The sequence below is a fragment of the Lissotriton helveticus genome, chromosome 2_1 (genome assembly GCF_964261635.1).
Source record: "Lissotriton helveticus chromosome 2_1, aLisHel1.1, whole genome shotgun sequence".
Taxonomy (NCBI): domain Eukaryota; kingdom Metazoa; phylum Chordata; class Amphibia; order Caudata; family Salamandridae; genus Lissotriton; species Lissotriton helveticus.
This window is the reverse complement of record NC_136059.1, coordinates 583,111,198-583,135,465: the sequence shown is the minus strand read 5'-3', so window position 1 is coordinate 583,135,465 and position 24,268 is coordinate 583,111,198. Positions and strand designations below refer to the sequence as shown.

General features: G+C 44.3%; 1 protein-coding gene across 1 annotated transcript in view; it reads right to left on the bottom strand.

Moving 5' to 3' along the window:
* Window positions 1-24,268, bottom strand: part of LOC144820140 (uncharacterized) — a 223,703-nt gene that overhangs the window by 81,307 nt on the left and 118,128 nt on the right. Inside the window, exons 3-4 of the mRNA XM_078677771.1 lie at window positions 21,514-21,636; window positions 2,568-2,705 (exon numbers count right to left, since the gene is read on the bottom strand). Of these exons, the coding sequence (XP_078533897.1) occupies window positions 2,568-2,705; window positions 21,514-21,636 (261 nt within the window). The remainder of the gene's footprint in view (window positions 1-2,567; window positions 2,706-21,513; window positions 21,637-24,268) is intronic.

The following is a 24,268-nucleotide window of genomic DNA, read 5'->3' as shown; positions in this document are numbered from 1 at the left end:
ACCCTCACCCACACTCACCCTCACCCTCACTCACCCTCAACGCCTCACCCTCACTCACCCTCAACCCCTCACCCTCACTCACCCTCAACCCCTCACCCTCACCCACCCTCAACCCTTCACCCTCAACCCACCACTCACCCTCACTCACCCTCAACCCCTCAGCCTCACCCTCACTCACCCTCAACCCCTCACCCTCAACCCCTCACCCTCACTCACCCTCAACCCCTCACACTCACTCACCCTCACCCTCACTCACCCTCAACCCCTCACCCTCACCCTCACCCACACTCACCCTCACTCACCCTCAACGCCTCACCCTCACTCACCCTCAACCCCTCACCCTCACTCACCCTCAACCCCTCACCCTCACCCACCCTCAACCCTTCACCCTCAACCCACCACTCACTCTCACTCTCACTCACCCTCACTCACCCTCAACCCCTCAGCCTCACCCTCACTCACCCTCAACCCCTCACCCTCAACCCCTCACCCTCACTCACCCTCAACCCCTCACACTCACTCACCCTCACCCTCACTCACCCTCAACCCCTCACCCTCACTCACCCTCAACCCCTCACCCTCACTCACCCTCACTCACCCTCACTCACTCACCATCAACCCCTCACCCTCACCCACCCTCACTCACCCTCAACCCCTCACCCTCACTCACCCTCAACCCCTCACCCACCCTCACCCACCCTCACCCACCCTCACCCACCCTCACCCTCACTCACCCTCACTCACCCTCAACCCCTCACCCTCACCCTCAACCCCTCACCCTCACTCACCCTCAACCCCTCACCCCCTCACCCTCACTCACCCTCACCCTCACTCACCCTCAACCCCTCACCCTCAATCACCCTCACAACACATATTGTGTTACAATAGGTGTCACATTTGCGAAAGATAAAACTATCTAGAGATGTAGCATAACGACCAGAGCTGCCATATAAGTCACGTAAATACAAAACATGTTGCATTCCAAATGCTATAGGTGTCACATTCGCAAAAGTTATAACTATTGGCATTGTAAATGACAAAGCCATCAATTTAGCAATTTTAACAACGAAAAAATAAATAAATTATGTCATTTACAAGACCAATAACTACAACTTTTCTAATGCGAAACCTATTGCATTCCAACCCCACTCACCCACGCAACGCCACTCACACACGCAACGCCACTCACACACGCAACGCCACTCACACACGCAACGCCACTCACACACGCAACGCCACTCACACACGCAACGCCACTCACACTCCACTCATCCACGCAACGCCACTCATCCACGCAACGCCACTCATCCACGCAACGCCACTCATCCACGCAACGCCACTCATCCATTTGCAAAACGAAAAAAGTTAAACTCTTCTATTGCGAGACCTATTGCATTTTCAATGCTTGTTGTAATTATTTTGGCCACCATGAGTGTGGAAGGGTATGCTCAGACATGAGTCCCTTGCTCATTGCACCATCAGGGCCGAAGACGGCTGTAATGCCAGAAACCGGTCCCCGGAAGCTTGTTTCCTTTCCAGTGAAGAATTGGCTTGGTAGTTTGGTCTGCCCTGTTCCCATGATGCACTGGGCCAGGGACAGACTAATTTGCATATAGCCAGGTTCTGAACTGGGATGGTTGCAGTGAGCTAAAAACGGTGATGGATCAAGCCCTGATCTGTTGACTGGGTAGGAGTGTTCTGATCAACTCAGATACTCTGTCCATCACCACCCCCTTTTTGTAATTGTACTGATATGATGACCCCTGCATGTGTTCCGGCTGGCCACACCCCCTCCCTCCCTGACATCCAGTCTGATGTCATCACACACGGCTTGGCCTGGACATGGAGGCCTGTAACAGACTTGCTGGCCTGTCATGATGGTGGGATCAGTGCCCACCTAAGCTGCCTCAAACTGAGTATTGTGCGACTCTTTTTCTTGTTTTTAAAGTATCTGCTTGTTTCGTTTACTTTTGGCCAATCACTCTCCAAGACAGCATTTAGTCAGTCCGCCCCCGCTGCTCCCTCCCTCCTCCTTTGGTAGGTAAAATACATTGCCATTTACAATGCCAATAGCTCTAATTTAAAAAAAATGTAAGGCCTATTGCATTTCCAATGCTTGTTCTATTCTCTCTTGGTCTCTCTCTCTCTCTCTCTCTCTTTTTGCCTGCTGTGCATGCTGCCATAAACCCTGGGGAAGAAGAGACAGAGGCAGCAAGTGTTGTCCTTCAAAAACCGCCTCCGGCCTCTAATGGCTCCAGCCCCACCATGGAAATGCCAAATGGAATAAATGGCCTGTAAGGCCCTGATGAGTTTATCACAGAAATAGTTTTCTGCTGGAAGTTATGCAGGTCTTACGCAAATAGGAAAGTTTGTGTGATTGGGCCATTAGGTACATAAGCCTTGCTTCCAACCAGTGTCAGCTACAGGGATAGCTAGGACAAAAGCTTTTCAAACTGGTGTGTGAACTTGGCAAGTACCATATATTGTTACACAAAATATTCCTCATCAACGTCTGACGTGTACTTTTTGTAAAATAACCTGGCAGTATTATTACCAAAAAGCCTCACCACAATACTCAATGGATTCATCTTCACCACTACTGCAGTCTAGTTTTCGGTTGCAAACAGAAGCAGCGGAAAGGCAGGTAGTTCTATCATTGCACAAAAATCCACTTCTGTTTGATGCTGTTTTACACTGGCGATTAACTGGAAAAAAAAAGAAAGAAAATACACTTCAAAAATCAGTATTTTCTACAACCAACATTTCCAGGTCGCAAGGCGGCTTAACTACAGATGAAGTTGAGGTATTGGTCTCTACCTTAAGAAGTAAAGCAATAGGCTAAGGGTGGTATCTCATCAACATGCATGCAGCAGCTTCAGTGGTGGGCATCATTGATGTCATTGTTGTCTTAAAGTCTTGGATCCTGGCTAGTCATCTTCAGGAAAAGGTGTGATATCTAGCAGCGGATTAGATGCCCTGTAAAGGCAGGTGTAAGGTCCCTAAATACAAGAGGACTGTTGTGAGTGTGAAAAGAGCAGGTGTGCCATCCCACGTTACAGGTACATCTGCGTTGCAACGGTGAGTGCTCTGTGTAGGCGTCTCCTGTTGACACCAGTGGTGACTGTGATGCAAGGAGTCAGATAGCCAGAAGGTACCCCTTTACAGCAATTGGAAGGGCCAGGAATCTTCAGAGTGTGTGCCAGATGGTCGATATGCCTGAGGAGTGATTGTGATTCGGAAGGTGTCTGCCTGAAACTGCCTGAGTATGGAGTTTGCAGAGACAGCTCGATGTAGCATCTCACTGCAAAATGTGTTCTCTTAGGGAGGTCTTATCTGACCACATGTCCAAAGAAGGTCTCCATGCATTTGGAAGAGTGAAAAGGACAACACTCAGCTTCCATAGGGTCATCCAACAGTGAGTGTCTGTTCCACCACCTCAAAGAACTGAGGTGGGGCTGTCTACGCTCAGAAGAATATTTTCTGGTATAGGATAGTTAGTGGTCAGCCTGCCTGAGAGTCAGGTGTGGTTAACCTGTGGGTGAAAAAGGTGCCCTAGGTAGCCCCGATGTGTGTACTATTTAGGAGCGCTTTCCAAAGTAAATCGTTGACGACTAACCTAGCACTCTATAGTCCTTTACCAATAATTCCATCTCCCCATGTTTGAGCAAGCTCTCAAACAGGATGAGGGAAGTAAAACCTTTAGCTACTCTCATAATCCAGGTTTTCTGTCCCACAAGCTAGTTGCGAGATCAATAGAGCACTTAGCGTAGGCTGGATGGGCAACACTAGGGATCAATGGGCGTCAACAACTTTGACCTAGTTACCCATTGTAATTGTGTCGATGTAAGGTTTTTGTGTAGGACAGGAAGAATGGCCATCAACCTCAATTTTGCGTCTATTATGAGCTACGTGTGTGTACGGTGCCAACCGGTCAAGGGAAAACACCATTAAATCCCCATATAGATGTGAGTCCAGAAACCCACAATTTCAAAGCAAAAGAAAGTCCAGGGCACACGTAATGAGTATCAAATGCGGTTCCGTGCGATTTAGTGTTCAAAATGAATATGTGATCCACACCAGATGAATATTATCATGTGTGTTTAATGAATGAGGAAATGCGAAAGAGGAGTTGGGGGGATGAGTGAGAGATTGTTGCGCCAACCAGGTGGCCGGTGATAATTCCAACCCGGCTGGGTGATTTGCTCAGAATAAAATGAGTTGTGAGGATGAGTGGGCGACGGTTACACTGACCAGGTTGCCAGTGATAATGCCAACCCGGCTGGGTGATTTGCTAGGAAAACAGGAGCTTGGAGGATGAGTGGGTGACGGTTACGCTGATCTAAACGATGCGCAGGCTTCTGGGCGTGTGCGGCCCGGTGGGGTTCCGTAACGGTGAACCTGTATGGGCAGTCCAGTGTTCAGGCATGGCAGGCGGGTACACCTTATGCCGAGGCGAATCCTATCGAGGAGGAGAGAATCACGGGAACACTGGTGCCTTCTCGCTTTCCGGAAAGCTCTTATTCAGAGCAAATCACCCAGCCGGGTTGGAATTATCACCGGCTACCTGCCCTGAAGAAGTCACAGGATTACCCTCACATGTGACGAAACACGTGCCGGCTGGTTGCTTTCTCATTTCCTTATCATTAAACACACGTGAAAGTATTCATCTGGTGTGGATCAAAAATTCTGTTTTGAACACTAAATCGCATGGAACCGCATTTGATACACATTACGTGTGCCCTGGACTTTGTTTTACCCTTTTTAATGTTTTTTACGTTGATCCATTTCTAGTTTCCCAGCGACAGGCCACAAAGGCAGAGATGGGGGAGGGGGCATACCGGCACATGCATCAAAAGAAAAACCGGTCGCAAACAAGGAGATTCTAAGAATCTGCCCTTGTGCGACCGATATTTTTGCATTTGGGATGCATCATCCCAAATGCAAAAATCGCATTTTAAGTAATCTACAAATTGCGATCATTTAAATTGTGATTGCATTTAAGGAATCGCAAATTGAGATTCCTTAAATGCAATGCATTTAAGTAGAAAAAATTGCGATTTCGCTAATAGGAGTAGCAAATTACTATCAATTTGTACTTGATGGTAATTTGCAAAAACTTTAAAAAATGCACTGAAGTGCATTTTTCAAAGTTCCATTTTACACACACACATTCCCTTGGGACATGTGTGTGTGCAAGATGTACTCATATGCAGATTTCAGGGGTGCAATAGGGTGTCCTTTTGACACACTTGCACCCTTGAAATTGCATGCGCAATTCCCATTCATTCCTATGGGTCTCAAAACCTATAGGAATGAATGGGAAGACATTCCTTAATTGCGACTCGCACTTTGCGAGTTGCAATTAAGGAATGTTTAGAAATCGGTATTTTTTTTGCGATTTCTACATGCATAGGCTTTTGCGATTCCTTAATTGCGATTCCTTAACAATCGGAATTTATGAATCGCCTGTACCTGTTAATCTCTAGATGAACTTTAAGTGTGTTTGTTTAAGAGTAACTGTATAATACGTGGTTTACTTGTAATCGTGTGTGAAGAGGTTTATAAAGCATCGATAGTTAAGAACACATTAGTTGAAATATATGTAATAATAGCAGAGAACAAATTAGTTTGAGTATATTTGTATGTTATCATATTGCAGCTTTTCAAAGCAAAGTAAACTAAGCGAAAACACATTAGTTGAGGGTTTTAGTTGTCAAATACCAGGCTGTGCTATAATTATTGCGATCCATGTAAATATTTTTGTATAAAGTATTTTGCTTAGAAACGTGTACAGGGATCCTTGCTTTACAGATGGCTGGAATTACATTAGAGGCAGATTCTCGATTATGTTTATTCCTATGTAGCTATATTTCATTTAGAGGTGTTTGTTTCTAGAGGTGTAGCTAGAGCTTGTGGCGCCCGGGGCTATCTCTCAGATTGCCGCCCCTGGGGGGGAGGGATCCTGGGGAAAAAGGACTGCGAGAACCTGAAAGAGGTCCGAGAGACACGTAGTATCGCCGCTAATAGTTATACCTTGCCTAGAGCCAGTCAACTGTGCCAAGCTCTGCCACAGAGCAGCAATGAAGGGTTGCGCCTCGACCAGAGGAGGTGCCACTCTGGTAAGGAAAAATAAAGATGTTGCTAAATGGTCAATCAAACATATCCCGTTGTCACAGTGAGATGGCGCCCTACATTATCCTATACAATGGCGTGAATACTGTAACAGCAAATACTAATCTGTGTATACACCTAAATAAAGTACTCCAATACCTCGCGGTCTAGTCAGCATGATAAAAAACAGCCAAATAAATGAATAGGGATCACAGCATCTTCACATGATAACAAAAGTTGCCACTGTATATTTCCGATCTTTCATTTAACGAAAAGTATTCTGTAAAAAAATCACTAAACACCTGGCTCATGGAAGAATCTTTCTTTTAGCTTATACTCTGGAGCAATACTGGCACAGTTCCTACCAAAGAGAGACATATGCATTACATGCCAAAGTGTACTGCAGAGCAACACGTGGATTTTCTCCAATTCCAAACATGTTTATTCACAACACAGCAACCTATTGTAGGATCATAGTGTACTGTTTGCATATATACAGAAATAACAAGCCTGCAGACCAGGATTGAATATGGTCCTTGAGTGGAACTATACCTGTAGTAAACCACTAAGATGCCCTCAGGCAGGCAACCACCTGGCTGCTCAGTACATTATTTTAAAGAAATTCAGCGGAATGTCACAGGGTAATCATTGGTAGGAGAGGGCTACACACAAGGTATATTTAATTAAGTATAGCGACATATTAAGGTTATCATAAGAGTCATATCAAAAGAACACATTTTCTGGTTTAGTACTTAATTTACTTAGTTCGTTAATTTTAGAACTTGTAGTCTTAGTGTAGTTCAGCTTGATCATTTTTATTAACACACCAGAAAACAGTGATTAGTAAATAATGTGCAGGAACTGAAAAGTTGTATCCACTGTAGGGATTAAAGTGATAAACATAGAGACTTTGTGGATGGTTGGCACTGAATTTAGGAGCGGGGGTGGGGGAGTCACACTGGGTGACAGAGAATGCACAGTGACTTCGCTCAGCATTAGGAAGAGGCTCATGCATGCAGGGCTTCGTGTAATTTAGGTGGGGCATGCAGTATTCAGGCTGGTTTCTCTCAGTATCTATAAGAGTATCCATGAGAGGCCTGCGTTGCCTATGGAGGATTTCACAATATTGAAATAGTCTTTGGTGGGAGCATAGCACTGGGGGGGGGGGGGTTGACAACATTTAGGAGCAGTTACGCCTTTATCTCACATAATATTTCCTCAATTAGTTGTCCTCCCTTTTCATTCACAGCCGTCCTCCACCCTTGTCCCCATCCTGTACCTTTCTGCCTGTCTGCTTCCGGGGCTGATTTCGAATTTCTATCTGTCTCCCGAAGTGGGAGACAGTGACAGTGTGAAAAACGCAAATCCAGACACACTTCACCGCCTGCGCTGAGACCCACAGACTGAGTGAACATCTACAGCACACGCGTGCTGCTGCTTTACTACTGCGGACGCGCTCAGGACAATAAAGTTTGCAGTGCCGTCATTGGTAGCGCTTTCGCGCGCAACCTGATTGGCGGCCCTGAGTGAAACCCAAACATGAAGGTACACTTGGTGGTGTGTGCAGTGCAGCACACTAGCCAATCAAGCCCAGTCATGCTGCGCCTCCTTTCCCCATTCGCTCAGGGCTGGCAGCCAATGATGATAAAATGCCCGGCACTTTGACTGCTGAGGCGCCGCCCCAGCTCAAGAAAAAATGTGCACAATGGGCCAAACGCGGTACGTCTGTCGCAGCGACAATTGGCAGCACTTCAGCAGTTACAACAAGCAGGTGACCATGTGCTTGCACGTCTTCAAAGGGGCCGCCCGCGCGGCACTGGTGGCCCGTTACCAGGCCCGGACTGGCACTTCCGGGCACCGGGCAATCCCCCGGTCGGCTGGATGGGGTGGGGGCCGGTTTCCTGACAGGGGGCCGGTTTTGTGGCTGGTGGCGATTTTCGGTCAGTGAGTAATGTCACGTTAGTCACTTCAGAGAGAAGTCTAGACTGACAGGCTAAGACTACTACTCCTCCTCTCTCCGTCCGCCGTTTCTCTGCTTCACGGCGCAGGCACAGCCTGCAGGAAAAACAGAAACAGCACACCTGCATTAACCCGGTGCAGTACAATAATCAGGAGGAGGAGGAGGTCCATGTGCGCAGCGCGCAGATGCATTGTCTCCTCCTCTGCCGCGTCTGCGCGGCCCTCTTCAGCATTCACCCTTAGGGTGGGGCAGATTTGGTCATGCCGCATGCGCATTGGGCCACACGCAATTAGAAGTGCGTGTGACTGCCTGCATCATGATCCCGGAGTGACGACTGAGACCGAGGCCCCGTGCGCAGGCTTGACAGTGTTGGCGGTCATAATTTAAAAAAGCAGCAGGTGAGTTTTTCCCTCCACTTCATTCTTTGGCAATTAATGATTCATAGTGCACAGTTGGCACTGGGCGGGCGCCGTGTGCAGTGGTGGATTGGATTCTATTTAATTTGATTGTGGTAGCAAGTGAGTCACCAACGTTCCACTGAGGGAACTCTTCCAAACATTCCATCCTGTCTCTCGCCCATCAGTTTTCAACTGGCAGTCAGCTGTGACTCCACTGCTGGAAATCGCCACCCCTATGGTGGGTGGCCTGTGAGTTTGATGGGGCAGGAGCCGCACCCAATTTATGGCGTAGCACACACACTGTCAATCTTTGAAAGGCCCTTTCTGTCTGGTAAAGAGCTCTCTGATAGACACAGGTGCAGTTGTAGAATGCACACGAGGTTGCGGGAGACTTGTAATTGCATTGGTTTTGGTTCACTGTCGAATTTGAATTTCGAAATGCAGTAACGTGCCTTGGGAAAAATGGTAGTATGAATTCTAGCTGGTCGGCTCATGCGACAGTAATTCAGCTACTAGTCTTACGAATCTTTGCAATCTTATTTTACTGTGTGGCACCGCAAACGATATGTGATTGTTTACCTTTCACCAAAATGGAGTTTCTATATGAAGTTACAGCACCACTAAGGATTTGACAGGGCCACCGTCATAAATCGTCATCCGATAGCTTTAATGTTGACCTGGGCTCTGGAAAGGGATATGCCATCGCTGCCAACATCAGATTAGTGCCTGAGAAGAGGAGTCCAGCAGGCGGGCACAATGCATCATCTCCATGACCTCTGAATTTCACAGGCATTGAAGGGGGCTGGGCTGGCTTTCTTCTCTAAATATAGTTTTGCTCTTTGACGATTGTTCGTTTTTCAGTCCAGATTGAGCGAGGGGATTAAGCCAAGGCGAATGTGCGAACTGCGGGCCTGCAGCGCCGGCCAATTGGAATCTACTTCACAAGGATGGGACCATGCGACTAAACCGATATTAGTAAATATGTGGCAACGGTAACTATAGTGCACAGCAAATCTTCTGCAACATAATTCTGTTTGCAGTTATGATATAGTTACCCCCAAACCGACTGAGCAAGCACTTTCACTACAATAAGCCTATCAGCAAACATGGTTAAAGTTTGCGTGCACGCTTGTTACAAAGGTTTTGTTGCTATGGGCAGGCTCTGCAAATCTCGTTTTTGCAGAGGGATTGGCTCCTCTTTTGCACTCCAATATTTTAGATGCTGATATGTACACTCTGTACTCGTGCAAGGACAAAATCTTTAATTAAATGAATCTAAACGTGTGCAGAAATCAATATGCACACACACGCAGGCACTCACGTGTGAAGTTATCCTCTGCATAGTACCTTTTTATTACCTCTACGTGTATGTTCTATTGTCTATCCTTTCTTATCCCAGCGTGAATTGTGGAGACTTTATGCAATGATCGTTTGGTCCGTTTCATCCTCCTTCCTCTATTCGATGTCTTTGTAGACCATATTATTCATGTAACAGTGTACACATAGGTGCTGGAAGTATGGGGGAGAGGGGTTCTGTTCCTGCAGCACCCCTAAAAATACACACAATTTAAATAATTGTAAATGTGCTGTATACATATTTCAAAATAGATCAGTAATTAGGAGTGTGTACACTGTCTGTCTCTGTGTGATTGCATCCATCTGGATCTTTGTGTCAAGCTACATTGTGTGCTAAAATGCCACTATGGCTGTGTCTGCCCTTGTGTCAGTGTCTAAATGCTTGTCTAACAGAGTTTCCATGTGTAATTAAATGTCTGATTGTCTCTTTTTTGCCTTTCTGCGAGTTGTTAAGGACATTTGAGGGGGATGAGAGTATAGATAAAGAATATTGGATTGATAGTATTTGTTGATACTCATATTCTATACAGGTATGACCACATTCTTCAGTACAGCCATTGGAACATTCTGTGGTACAATAATGCACATTTACCACAGTAGGATACCAGCATGTTTTGCGGTGCATTAATGCCTATTCTGTAGGGCAATAATAGCCATTCTCTGAAGTGAAATGATGGCATAGTCTCTAGTACAGCTGTGGGCTCATTCCTGTAGGAAAGTGATTGCGTTAGTAATACAATTATAGCATATTCTGTAGTACAGTCATGGGACCATTCTGTAGTACAATAATACCATAGTATTACATTAATGCCCATTCTACAGTGCATTAATAGCCTTATTATTAGCCTCATTCTTTAGTGAAATTATGACCTAATCTGTAGTACAATAGCCTCATTCGGTAAGGTAGCAATGACATTCTATAATACACTTATTGCATATTCTATACTACAATCAGTGCATATATTGTAGTACAGAAGCACAGAGATGGTCATATTCGGTACAAAGATGGCTACATTCGGAAGTACAGTCAAGGGGACATTCTGTACGGGACATTCTGTTCTACATTAATGGGCATATACTGCTGTACCGTAATGACATGTTATTCAGTGTGTTGATACCCGTTTCGTTATACAATAATATCTACATTATCTAGTTCAACTATTCCCGTGTTCTGTAGTGAAACAATATTGCATTATGTGGAACAATGATGGCGCTTTGGTGTAGTGAGGGTAAAATTATAAGTAAATTAGTGGTATGTTCTGTAGAGAAATGATGGAAATCTCTCTCTCTCTTTCTCTCTCTCTATACCTCTCTCTCCTTCTCTCGCTCCTTCTCTCTTTACCTCTCTCTCCTTCCATCTCTCCCATTTCTCTCTCTCTCTATATATATATATATATACCTCTTTCTCTCTCTCCCTCTCTCTCTCTCTATCTCTCTCCCTCTCCTTCCATCTCCCCCCTTTCTCTCTCTCTCCATCTCTCTCCCTTTCTCTCCTTCCATCTCTCCCCCTCTCTTTCTCTATCCCTCTCTCGCTCTCCCATTCTCTCTCCCCCTCTCTCCCTTTCTTTCTCTCGCCCTTTCTCTCTCTCCCTCCCTCTCTATCCCTCTCCATTTCTCTATCCCTCTCTCTCTCGCTCCCTCTCACCCGCTCTCTATTTATCCCTCTCTCGCTCTCCCCCTCTCTCGACCCCACCTCTCTCCCTCTCTCTATCTATCCCCATATCTCTCTCGCTTCCTCTCTCACTCTATCCTTTTCTCTCTCTCTCCCTCTCTCTATCCCTCCCTCCCTCTTTCTTTTCTATCCCTGTATTTCTCTTCCTCTCTCTCTCCCCCACTCCCTCCCTCTCTCTCTCTCTCTCTCTCCCTCTCTCCCTATCCCTCTTTCACTATCTCCCCCTCTCTTTGATTCACTACTCCTGTCTATTTTTGGTGCTCTCTCAAAGAAAGTCTGGTGCTCTTTAATGTCATCATCTACTATTTACAGTGCTTTGAAGTTGGTACAATTCAATATGTAATGAAAAATGTGCTGTAAAATTCACCATTTTGGTCTGTCTTCCCCACAATTTTCTTGGGGAGAGGACCCTCCCCCAAACCTCCTCTAGTAGTGGTCGGGTTCGCTCGCTCGCTACGCGCCGGACGGGGGCTGGTCTGGCAAAACTTGCCAGGGCTGCTTTCAGTTCCCAGTCCGGCCCTGCCCGTTACGGAGGCCTTTATAATTTATTTGGGGATACTGACACTACTGTGATTGACAGTAGTGTCAGTGTCTCCAAATAAATTATAAAGGCCTCCGTAACGGGCCAACAGTGCCGCGCGTGCAGCCTCCCTCAAATTAGTGCCGCCTGGGGCGGTCCGCCCCCCTCGCCCCCCCCTTAGTTAAGCCAGTGTTTGTTTCACTTTGACAGTGTGCGCGCGATTTCCAATGCAGCACTCTCGTTATTCCACTCTATCACTGCTGAATAAATTAATTATAAGACTCCAGAAAACACGTGGCAATATGTAGGTAAGATGAGTGATGGATGGGATAAACATTGTAATCACAGTTTTAGAATATTGTAGGTGTTTTTGTATTCACGTTACTGAGGTATTGTAAAACCTCAAATAGATAATAATAAAAATAAAAAAATTAAACCCACACAAACACAACTTTCATGCGCATCCCCCCCCCCCCCCCCAGTATAACTCTGTCCACATATTTAGGTATGGTGGTAACCTAGTAACAAGGAGTTATTCTTCCAATATTGCACCAGAAGTTTATGAGATTATTTAAGCAACATATTCTATCACAGTGAAACCTTAGGCAATGCTGACAGAAAAAAAGCAGATGCTCTGGTGCCCACAGAAAATGTCCCACTCCTGCCTCCTCTTGTGAGATAAACATGGAAACTCACAATGCAACAGACAGTTAGGATTAAGTAAGATTACTTAATTTAAAACGATTTCTTAATGGGGAGAGCAGCAACAATCTAAATCTACATTCACTTATATATATGCAATTTGCACAGTCAGATAGATTATAGATTTTGTTTATTAAGGCTTGATAAAAACATCCCACAAAGGTTAACCAAACATATTAAGTTAATTACTATTAGTTAAATAGTACAGTACTAAGTCTCTTTTTACTATGTTAATATGAGTACAGAGAGATGTAAAATCTGCCATAATATTATTATAACAGTTATAGAAAGTGAGATTTTTTTTAAAAACCATGTATTTTTCATTGCGTAAAGATCACAAATAAACGTCATGGCTTACTGTCTACTACGCACTCAATTCTTTAAAAATTGAAGATGTGATGGATGCTAAAAATGAAAGACAAATAACATGAGAGAGATCCAGATTGTAGATTTTTCAATGCAGGCAGTTACAATCACTCTTTGGTACAATTAGTCCTGGCCCCTTGAGATCCCTTCATAAAAAAATAGTTGTCTCTGTAGATTTTCGTTTTTGTTTTGTGTTTTTGTATCATTAGAGAAGTAATTTAGCTTGGGTAGATATTGCTAATCCATGCCGAATTGTTCTGGCCAACATTTTTAAAAATGGCAGATGTGTTACAGTGATGATGTAATATTTAGGAACCACAAACTATATACTTTATTTGGTGTCAAAACATAGGTTTTGGGGGTCAAGTAGTCTTACAGAAACAGAAAATAACTCATCAAAGCAACCCTTCTGCCATTTTCGAAAATGGCAGCTCCATAATGATGTGTTTTAGCCATCATACTGGTAATTTATTTTAATACTGTTTTTAATTCAGGTTTTCAATTGATCCAAGTTTGTAAACACAAGCGAAGCAGGTGGTAGCAGAGGATCTCTACCTGCTGACAAAGTGTTGCAAACTACAAAATCTGAGGATTCTTTCAACAAGAAAAATGTGTCATATGCCAAACTAATCCAAAAGAAAAGCTAACATCAACTGCAGCTGGACAGAAGAGAGTTCGATATTCTGCAGAAATACGACAAGAGGAAGTTCGCAAAAGATTGAAACTGATGGGTGGAGAGGATCAAATATTTTATCATGAAAACAAGTGCTGCAAGTCATATACAATGGAAAAAAAGCCTGGAAAAAATGTGTCAAAAATAGCAGAAACCAGTGAATCACAACAAGAATCCGAGTCTTCTGAGTAAGTGACGACAACCAAACCCAATGCCCATCCACTTAGAAGATCGATGGCTACCCCTCGTCTACCTCCAACAACTGATCAGAAAGCAGAGGTTCTTTAATGTGCTATCTGTGGCTTAGCCAGAACAAGGGCCAAATAGATTGATGAAAGAGCAAAGTACAGAGTATGTGGGTCTCAAAGGACAAACATGTTTTTATCTGCAGCTAGTTTCTTCCAAGATGAAGTTTTCATGCAAGTAACTGATCTAAACAGCGAGGTGAATGTATTTGCAGCAGATTTGTATGTCCACCTGAACTGCATGCATGCATACATTCGAAAATATGAATGTACAAAGAGCTCCCAGCAGCAACGTATCCCCCAACCTTCAGTTAAGTTTGACCCAGCAGCAACGCATCCGCCAACCTCCAGTTAAGTTTGCACTTTTTGAAAAAACATATTAAGTTTTATAGCCACTCCTGAGTGCTGGCTACGTGTTCACATTCAGTGAGATCAGAAAATGGTCAATGTCTAAGGTAATACCACAGTAAAATACTGGAGTAAAGAAGGCTCCAGTACTGTGTCTGCATATACAACATAAACTATTCTTTTTAGGCACAGATGTGCAATTGGAAAAACAACACCAACAACATTTTGCATGTCCACAGTGTTATTTTAATCAGACGTTACTAAGAAAATATTCTCTGGTGTCCTTAACAGTTGTATCATTACTGTTTTTGGCTTCATGTGCTGGCAGTGAGCCTTTCTGTGCCTGATCCTGTCCAAGCCTCTGACGCCTCTTAACAGCGACCTCTTGCCTGCCAACGTAAATTAAACACAGACACTAACATACTTCTTTTGCTGGTTGCATAATCACTCTCTTGTGCAGGCGTACCCACTTCACCAGCATGCATTTTAAGAGAATGCAGCACTTCCAGGCCATTTGTTACCTGACCCAAGTCTTTGGCAAAGTCATGGCTGCAATGTGCCACCTGACCGTGGATGTTTATTGTATGGTGAGAAAAGGCACTGGCAGCTGTGGACACTTTCTTCACCTGTCTCCCATATCCTTTAATTCTGGCAAGCATGTGCTACTGCAAATTTTTTTGTGTCATGCTTTGAAACCTTGACACAGCTGTTCTTGGGACAATTGTTGCTGCAGCGTGTGCCTGCAGCTATAATGGAGCACAGTGCTGCTGGTTTGAGAGTTTTGTGTTCCAGCTGTAGTGGTTGGTTTCCTTCCCTGTAAGGTGCTGTCATGCAACGAATGGAGCTCGTCTTCTCGTATTCCAATTTCTTCAGTCTGCAATGGCATATCATTGGTAGGAGAAGAAACGTGTTACTGTTAGATGGAAGTAGATTGTTGAGTTGTTTATGAGATGGGAGTATGGTAGTATGGTAGGACCTGGACGTCACTGATGTTCCGTTCATTCCTTGAATGCATGGATGGGTGTAGGCCATATCATGTCAGACCTGCACTTCCTGACTTCATAAGCATTGTTGTGCTCTCAGTACTTGAACTGCCAGACCGCACTTCACTGGCCTCACAGGTTGTTGGGATGGATAAACATTGTCCCAAATGTCATAAAGGTAATGTACTGAATGCAGAGTCATCCCCGAAGCATGCATACACATGTATGATAGGAGTCCATAGTGCTGACACTGACCTGCTGGTGGTGCTGCAGATTTTTTGATGTTACCTATTGGTGACTGCCTCAGCTGCAAGAGTTGTTTCAATCACCTCCTGCAGAGGTTTGGGCCATGACTGAGTAGATGAGCCCTTTTCATTGTCCTATACCTCCTGGCTCCTGCAGCAACCTTTCCCTTCATCCTGGCGTACAGAACATACCAGCTTTTGTCAATTTCATCTGTACTATGAGTGGTAACTCCGATGGAATTTGTGCCCTTTTGGACCCTTTGCCTAATGTTACGCTACATGGCAGTCATTGTTGGCCACACAATCTTCTCCATCTGCAGTTTTATTTCACTAAGTCTTCCTTTTCTTTGTCTCTCCTCTCTGTCAGGCTCCTAACTCGCCATTTACATTCTCCCTCTGTATCCGTGTGTGCCTTACCACCTCTCCTGAACCATCCTCTCACAAATACTGCGGAAGGTGTGGTTCACTTCCTGGTTGTGAGGTCACAAGGAGCTGCCGGTGAGACATTCACTGTTTGGCAAATTTTAACAAATCGCTAATTTAGAATTGCAATTTTTACCAAATCACTATTTTTAGCTGACATTCTAGAGGATTTGCAATTCAGTATTTGTGATTTGTTTAAATCTGCAAATACTGAATTGCTAATTTCAATGTCTTTTGCAAAGGGTGAGCACTTCCTTCCATGTCATTATGGACAGTGTTTCTAGTTCTGAATTTTCATGTGATCATCAGACGCATTCTGGGAGTTATGGTCTTGTTATCCTTCCATTAACCTAATTAGACTAACACACTAGGGGCTGTATAAATAGATAAGGCACACTGTTCCTATTTACGCTACGGCACAAGTTGCCGGGCGCAAAGGGGGTGTTAAGTTTTAACGGGGTGAACCCATAAAACTACCCGGCCCGGGTCAGTGGTACAGTACGTTCAAGAAATGGTTGTGGTAGCTCCTTACTAGTTTAAATTAAACACACAAAAAATAAAAGGAAACAACCAATTCACCACAAAGAATTCTGATTTGATTCAAAGGAAAGGAAATTTAATTTCCATGAGTAACACACTCATTCAATGCAATTGTAAATCAAAGCATTAATGGTTCGACATGTAACAGCTTGAAAACATTTGTAGTGCATGTGATATTTACAGTGCTCTCAATGTGACAAGAAGAAAAAAGGGGATTGGGTAATGGGGGTGAATTGGTGAGTGAGGGACAGGGTGAAGGTGTAGTGACATGGGCACAATTACTATTATATACAATAAGACCTTTCTAGCCTAATTTAGGTCAATAGTTCCCATATATACATAACTCATAGGCACATATTAATTAGATTATTCTCATTCTATGAGTTTGTTGGTATGCGATAGATGGTCTACATTTGGACCCCTGGAAGAAGAAGGGTGAATGGTTCCTCACTCTGGGGTCTTCGTCAGGAAAAGATTGGGTTTAGAGCACCTAGAATTAATTGAAATGGTTCAGTGTGGTTGTATGTTAAATATCTGTGTTGAAAGGTCAGATAGGTGAACTGAATAGCACCTACTTGTGAAAGGAAGGATGGGCATTGAACGATCCCTATTGGGCACACAAAGGCTCCTGGAAATCTAAACTGAAATAAATAGTCTAAGTATTAGCATGAGGTGGATAAATTCTGTGTTCCGCATGGAATAAGAAAGCGGTACAGGTACTCGCTCTGCTGTAGTACTGGCATACGGGGTGGCAAATCTCCCGATGCAAAGTTGAATCAATCCTAGACAGGGTCTGTAGGGGAGAAATAAGGGGGGTGGTTCAGGGACATATCATCCCTCAATGTCAAACAGAAAAAACGGGGCATCATTTTATTGCATGCTAGTGAAAGAACTCAATGGGAGAGGTGTGGTATCCCGTTAAATCGCCAGGCTCTCATGTGTGCGCATAAGAATGGTGTAACCTGTCATAATAATATACACACTGAGCTCCTATCTGCAGAATGCGCGGGGTCGGTGAACTCAAACACACTGCGTCAGGATAGGGAAAGTTAACATACTTGGCCAAATGGCACAAAGTCATAGCCATGATCGCTGTGAAAACTAGCTAAGTTAAAAAAAAAAAAAAGAGCACGTCTACATAAAATGCACAGCGTCTGTAAAATGGAAAGGAATCTAGCTAGAACAGTTTGATTATAACGCATTTAGATGGAGTCAAACTTCACCGACCCCGCACATTCTGCCAATAGGAGTTCCGTGTGTATATAATTATGACAGGCTACACCATTCTTATGCGCACACATGAGAGGCTGGCACTATAACGGGATACCACCCCTCTCCCATTGAGTTCTTTCACTAGCATGCAATATAATGATGCCCCGTTTTTAGGTCTCGCCTACGCAGCGCATGCGCTGCATAGGAATGAGACCTCTTGAGATCGCCAGGCAAAAACGTGCACGCGTTGGATTGCTTTCAATGCAACGCGTGCACGTTTGGCAAATTCCTTGCAGGAGCTATCGGCACCATATGTTGGCAATTACTGCGCTGGCTCCCGCAAGGGAGACACTGCCTGCTCTCGGTGCGCGAGGCGCGCGCGCGCGCTTGTTTATTTCTGCTTTGCAGCATCGTGCGCGAGGCGCGCGCGGGCTTATTCCTGCCTTGCAGCATAAATACTGCGCCTTGTGCTCCTCTGCGCCGGGGCGGCTGACCCTGCACGGGTTCAGGACTTGATGCAGGAGATGGGTTTGGGCCGGTTTCTTTTCTTCCCTGTGGCGGCAACCAGCGTCCTCTCCTTCCACATGGGGACTGGCTCTTCAGGGATATTGAGTCTCTTCCACATTCCTGGAGCAGAGTGCCCCTTGAGCACTACATTGTGAAGCAATGTTTTTTGCAGTGTTTCATATACAGAACTACTGTTTGGGATTGAGAGAGAAGCCTAACGGGACCTGCCCCCAAATGACATGGGACACACCGGAGGTACCCATTGCTGTGGGACCCAAGTGGAATTTTACTGTGTCAAATACCAGTACTGCACAATTGATCCTCGCTACCAACCCAAGCGTGGAGCATCTCCACTTGTGCCCTGTAATGTGGCACATGTTGCCAGAACTTCGGGCCCATTTCTTTTCTTTCCTGCGGCGGCAGCCAGCGTCCTCTCCTTTCACATGGGCAGCGCCATTGGAAGTGTGCAGCGGGCGAGGAGCAAATGATGTGGCAAGAAAACAACGATTATGCTAGGATATGTGGAACATTTGGTGATAGTATTTATGTGAGGCTCATCATGGGATAACATGAGGGGTTCCTGCCAGACTGGGGACTTTAGGGTTTTCTGCAAAGGACAGGAAGCCACGGGGCAAGGGTGTTCATCATTAAAGTCTCTTGTAGCCCGTTTAAACAAGCATTGGAATAGCCAATAGGTCTCGTCTTTGGGGCCTTATGAGTGTTTAGTTATCCAGCACAATATCCTTGGTGCAACAACATCAACTGTTGCATGGCTTAACACTTACAAGGTCCCAAAGGCGGAACCTATTGGCTATGCCAATGCTTGTTTCTGTTTGACATTGAGGGAGGATATGTCCCTCAACCCCCCCCCCCTTCTTTCTCCCCAACAGACCCTGTCTAGGATTGATTTAACTTTGCATCAGGAGATTTGCCACCCTGTATGCCAGTACTACAGCAGAGTGAGTCCTTGTACCGATTACTTATTCCATGAGGGACACAGAATTTCTCCACCTCATGCTAATACTTAGACTATTTATTTCTGTTTAGATTTCCAGGAGCCTTTGTGTGCCCATTAGGGATCGTTCATTGTCTGTCCTTCCTTTCACAAGTAGGTGCTCTTCAGTTCACCTATCTGACCTTTCACCATTGATATTTAACATACAACCACGCTGAACCATTTCAATTACTTCTAGGTGCTCAAAACCCAATCTTGTCCTGGCGAAGATCCCAGAGTGAGGAACCATACACCCTCCTTCTTCCAGGGGTCGAAACGTAGATCATCTACCGCATACCAACAAACTCATAGAATGAGATTAATCCAATGAATATGTGCCTATGGGTTATGTATATATGGGAACTATTGACCTAAATTAGGCTGAAAAGGTCTTATTGTATATAATAGTAATTGTGCCCATGTCACTGTACCTTTACCCTGTCCCTCACTCACCAATTCACCCCCATTACCCAATCCCCTTTTTTCTTCTTGTCACATTGAGAGCACTGTAAATATCATATGCACTACGAATGTTTTCAAGCTGTTACATGTCGAAACATTAATGCTTTGATTTACAATTGCATTGAATGAGTGTGTTACTCATGGAAATTACATTTCCTTTTCTTTGAATCAAATCAGAATTCTTTGTGGTGAATTGTTTGTTTCTTTTTGAATTTTTGTGTGTTTAATTCAAACTAGTAAGGAACTACCACGACCATTTCTTGAACGTACTGGGAGCAAAGGGGGCATGAACAGTTTTACAGGTAATGCACTGCCACCGGGGAAGATGCAAACGTGTGGCTCCTCCGAGGACACTGCATTAGTGAAAGATGGTGCCGCTGTATCAAGCAGCCATTCCATCTTTTACAGTGCAGGCGGCACCGTGCGTCCACTTTGAAGGGGAACAGAGACCACTGCAGGAGGGGGCAGTAAGTGACTGCACCCACATGGGACTCCTTCCCTACCCTTCTCCCCTTTCAGGGGGGCACCCAAAGGGGTTCACTGACTGTACACCACCTCTTTGTGGTGCACAGTCACGCGGTGCACACTCTGCACCCCATCCCTAATAGGGCACAGGCACAGAGGCCACACCCCGGTTAAGATAGTGCTGGTGCTGTCTGTCTGCCAGCACTATATGCGTTAGTGAAAGGGCCACACAAGAGTGTGCGGCACCTCTTGTAATACAACAGTTGCCCAGGCGCACAGGCATGTTATACCTCTAGGTCAGTCTATGTAATATGGCCCCTGGAATCAATTATTTATAAGTAAAAGGCCCTGGGCTGGAGACAGTGTCCATAATGACCTGGGCGAGGTGGTCACCCTACGTTTGCACTGATAAGAGCTGTACAAATGCAGGGCCTCTCTTTGGGGGAATAGTATCATTGTATGAATATGATTGTGTAGCTGCTTCAGTGGAAATCTGTTTTTGCTCTTTTTTATTACTTCTTGCTTTGTATTGTTTTCACTTTTGTTGTGAGCTTTCATGATTTTTTCCTATATACGCATGACACAGACGCCATTTATCAGTTGATGTTCTCACTTGCCAAGACGTTTATAAAACCTCAGGACACTGACAGAAATGCTTGTGTCCCCAATGATTTTACTTAGATTATTGGTGACCTGTACGTGTACTGTGACGATTGGAATTCAACTGCATTAGTTATATTGAAAAATCAATAAAAAAAATGGTTTTTTTTTTTTTTTAAAGAACCAGACACAGGTGATAGCTTTTTTCTATGCAAAAGTAGGGTAATATAATGCATGAGTTGGTGACATGGCGATACTCAATTATGTATTCGTAAACTTCTTCAAAGCCTTTGATACTTGCTACTGCTGTCTCCTATGAGTTGCTAAAACTAGACCCCAGTATGACCTTACTGAAAAGGGGTCAACAATGCAGAAACCTGGAGAATGAATATACTAGTATGTGAAAGGAATATTTGCATAGATTTTTATCATAGTTTTTTAAGTGGTGAGAGGAAATAGAGTAGAGAAGCTGCATGGAGAGATGCATTTATGATTCGGAAAGGTCAAAAACAACTGAAATATGGCCAAACTCCGATGAGTCAAGGATTCTCCTTTTGATGGAAGGCAGCTGGGTCACGTTTGAGCATAATTGAAGATATGACTGCAGTCTGCTGTATTAGAGGCCTCTGTCTGGCCTGTGTTCTTGTTAGCGCGTCATATGTTCGATAGCTGTATCCCACAATCACAGGTGTTCGAGACACCTCCAAAAGCCTGAAGCAGTCTCGGCATACCTGCGTGTTTTGCCGGCACCCCAAAGATGATCCCGACGGTGACGACAGCGGCCACAGCCAGCAGAACCAGCAGAGCAATGGCGGTGATCAGGAAGCCTCTCCGGCACGTGCACCCTTCGCCATCTATCAGAAAACAGAGCATTGACAGTCCTTAACTCCCATTCAGCTTGCATTCAGTGTAAACATTGCATAAGTTGTTTATGTGCCCATTCTAAAAATGAAGAGCGTTAAATAAACTGCCACGTACTTAGAATCTGTTTACACAAAGAGTACAATTGCAAAGAGTTGTGAGTCAATTGCTTTTTAAGAGTGAAGCAATGACATGAAAACCTATTCTGGGAAGCCACACTATTAAAAGCTGCCCTCTCAAATTTACCCTAGATATGATAAAGACACTGCCCTGCCTCTTTGTTTGTTTAATGGATTACAGCAACATCCAAGCTTAACAGACTCAGAAGTTTAATCTTTTCAATTACATCATATAGCTTAAAGAAACGTTGAAACTTGGCAGACTACCAATTAACCAAACCGTTAATTTTATTACAACCCTTTTCTTCCAACAAAATGCAAAGTATTTCATTTTAAAATGCTACAGAAGAATTCGTATCTGTTGCTAAAAAAAGGGTAGAATTAAGCATTATATACATCACGCGAGGCTAGGCCAATGATAATATATGTGCTGGTTTCTTGGACTTGTTAAAGCTATTTGTGTTTATTTTAGTGAAACATTATTATTGCTAAAGGTAGAAATGCATGGTGTAATATTTTCTCGTTCATGCTGCACACTTTTGATACCATTCTCCATAGGACTTTGTTACGGGTCATAGTCAAATTAAGTCATATTAAGCCTGCAGAAGGTCCTCAGTGGTGGCATTGGACAATTCTGAGGTCCAGTAGTGTCAGCCTACTAACGTCATAGAATGTAGGTTCTGTCCAGTGGTGTCAGCTACTGATGTCATAGATCGGAGATTTTGTTCAGTCGTGCCAGCACTCATGACGTCATAGAGCGGAGGTTCTGTCCACTGGTGTCAGCTACTGATGTCTTAGATTGGAGATTCTGTCCAGTCGTGCCAGCACTCATGACGTCATGGAATGGAGGTTCTGTCCAGTGGTGTCAGCTACTGATGTCATAGATTGGAGATTCTGTCCAGTCGTGCCAGCACTCATGACGTCATAGAGCGGAGGTTCTTTCCACTGGTGTCAGCTACTGATGTCTTAGATTGGAGATTCTGTCCAATCGTGCCAGCACTCATGACGACATAGAGCGGAGGTTCTTCCACTGGTGTCAGCTACTGAGGTCATAAATTGGAGATTCTGTCCAGTCGTGCCAGCACTCATGACGTCATAGAGTGGAGGTTCTGTCCACTGGTGTCAGCCACTGATGTCATAGATTGGAGATTCTGTCCAATCGTGCCAGCACTCATGACGTCATAGAGCGGAGGTTCTTTCCACTGGTGTCAGCTACTGATGTCTTAGATTGGAGATTCTGTCCAATCGTGCCAGCACTCATGACGTCATAGAGCGGAGGTTCTTTCCACTGGTGTCAGCTACTGAGGTCATAAATTGGAGATTCTTTCCAGTTGTGCCAGCACTCATGACGTCATAGAGTGGAGGTTCTGTCCACTGGTGTCAGCCACTGATGTCATAGATTGGAGATTCTGTCCAGTCTTGCCAGCACTCATGACGTTACAGAGTGGAGGTTCTGTCCTGTGATGTCAGCTTATTGATGTCACAGAGTAGGGATTCTGTCCATTGGAGTCAGCTTACTGATATCACAGGGCCATTTTAAGGATTTTGGGGGCCTTGGGCCAAACGTATTTTGGGGGCTCCTGGTCGGAACAGCTTTGAATTTATGATCAAGTTTCGGCTCTTTCATGCTGTTTTTGGCCAGGTCACTGACAGTGCACAGGCACACTTTAGTCTAATATTCACGAATAGTGACCTGTTTTCAATATTATAAGACAGTAGGAGCGCACTAACATTCATGCAAATAACCTCTATGACACCTCGTATGTGAGATCCTATTTTGATCTAAAAGACCATTATTAAAATCGATGTTGTATGAATCATAAACAAACCATTTCTCCGCAAAATATATGGAATAAATAGACTCTCACACATCAACCACATTAAAGGAAAACGGTATTGAAAACAATATGTTTAAGAATGATTCAAGGTCATCAGGGCAAGACTACAAAAATCAACCTTTTTGGTAGAAGAATGTGACTTTTAGGGGAGCACTTCGGTGATGCATTTTGAAGCACACACTTCTTAATTTATATATACATTTTATTTTAAATGTAATATGATATCACTGGGTCATTTAATCTCAAAACACTTTTTAAAGAACATGGTATCTGGGCGCTAATAAATTACCAAAAGCATCAAAAACAATCTCTAGATAGCAGCCTTTTGGGTTGTACTTTAGGAAAGGCAGACCTTAAGTGCTTTTTGCAACCTAATATGGTCTGTTTTAGATACATTCTTGATAGGACCCTTATGAATGTATCTCCCACAATACAATGCCTACATGCAATATCCCTCTGCAGCCGAAAACGAAAGCATATTCCCGTAAATCTAAGTTCGTACCCAGTTTAAACCTTGGAACCCTTACAGGAAAATGTTTGTACAGCTGTCAACTATTGGCCACCTGAAACATTGAGCGGCAGCTGAATTAATTAATCATTAATGTGCACAGAAACGATGGCCCTTATACAATATACCAAAGAAAACTTAGCCATGCAGTATACAGAGT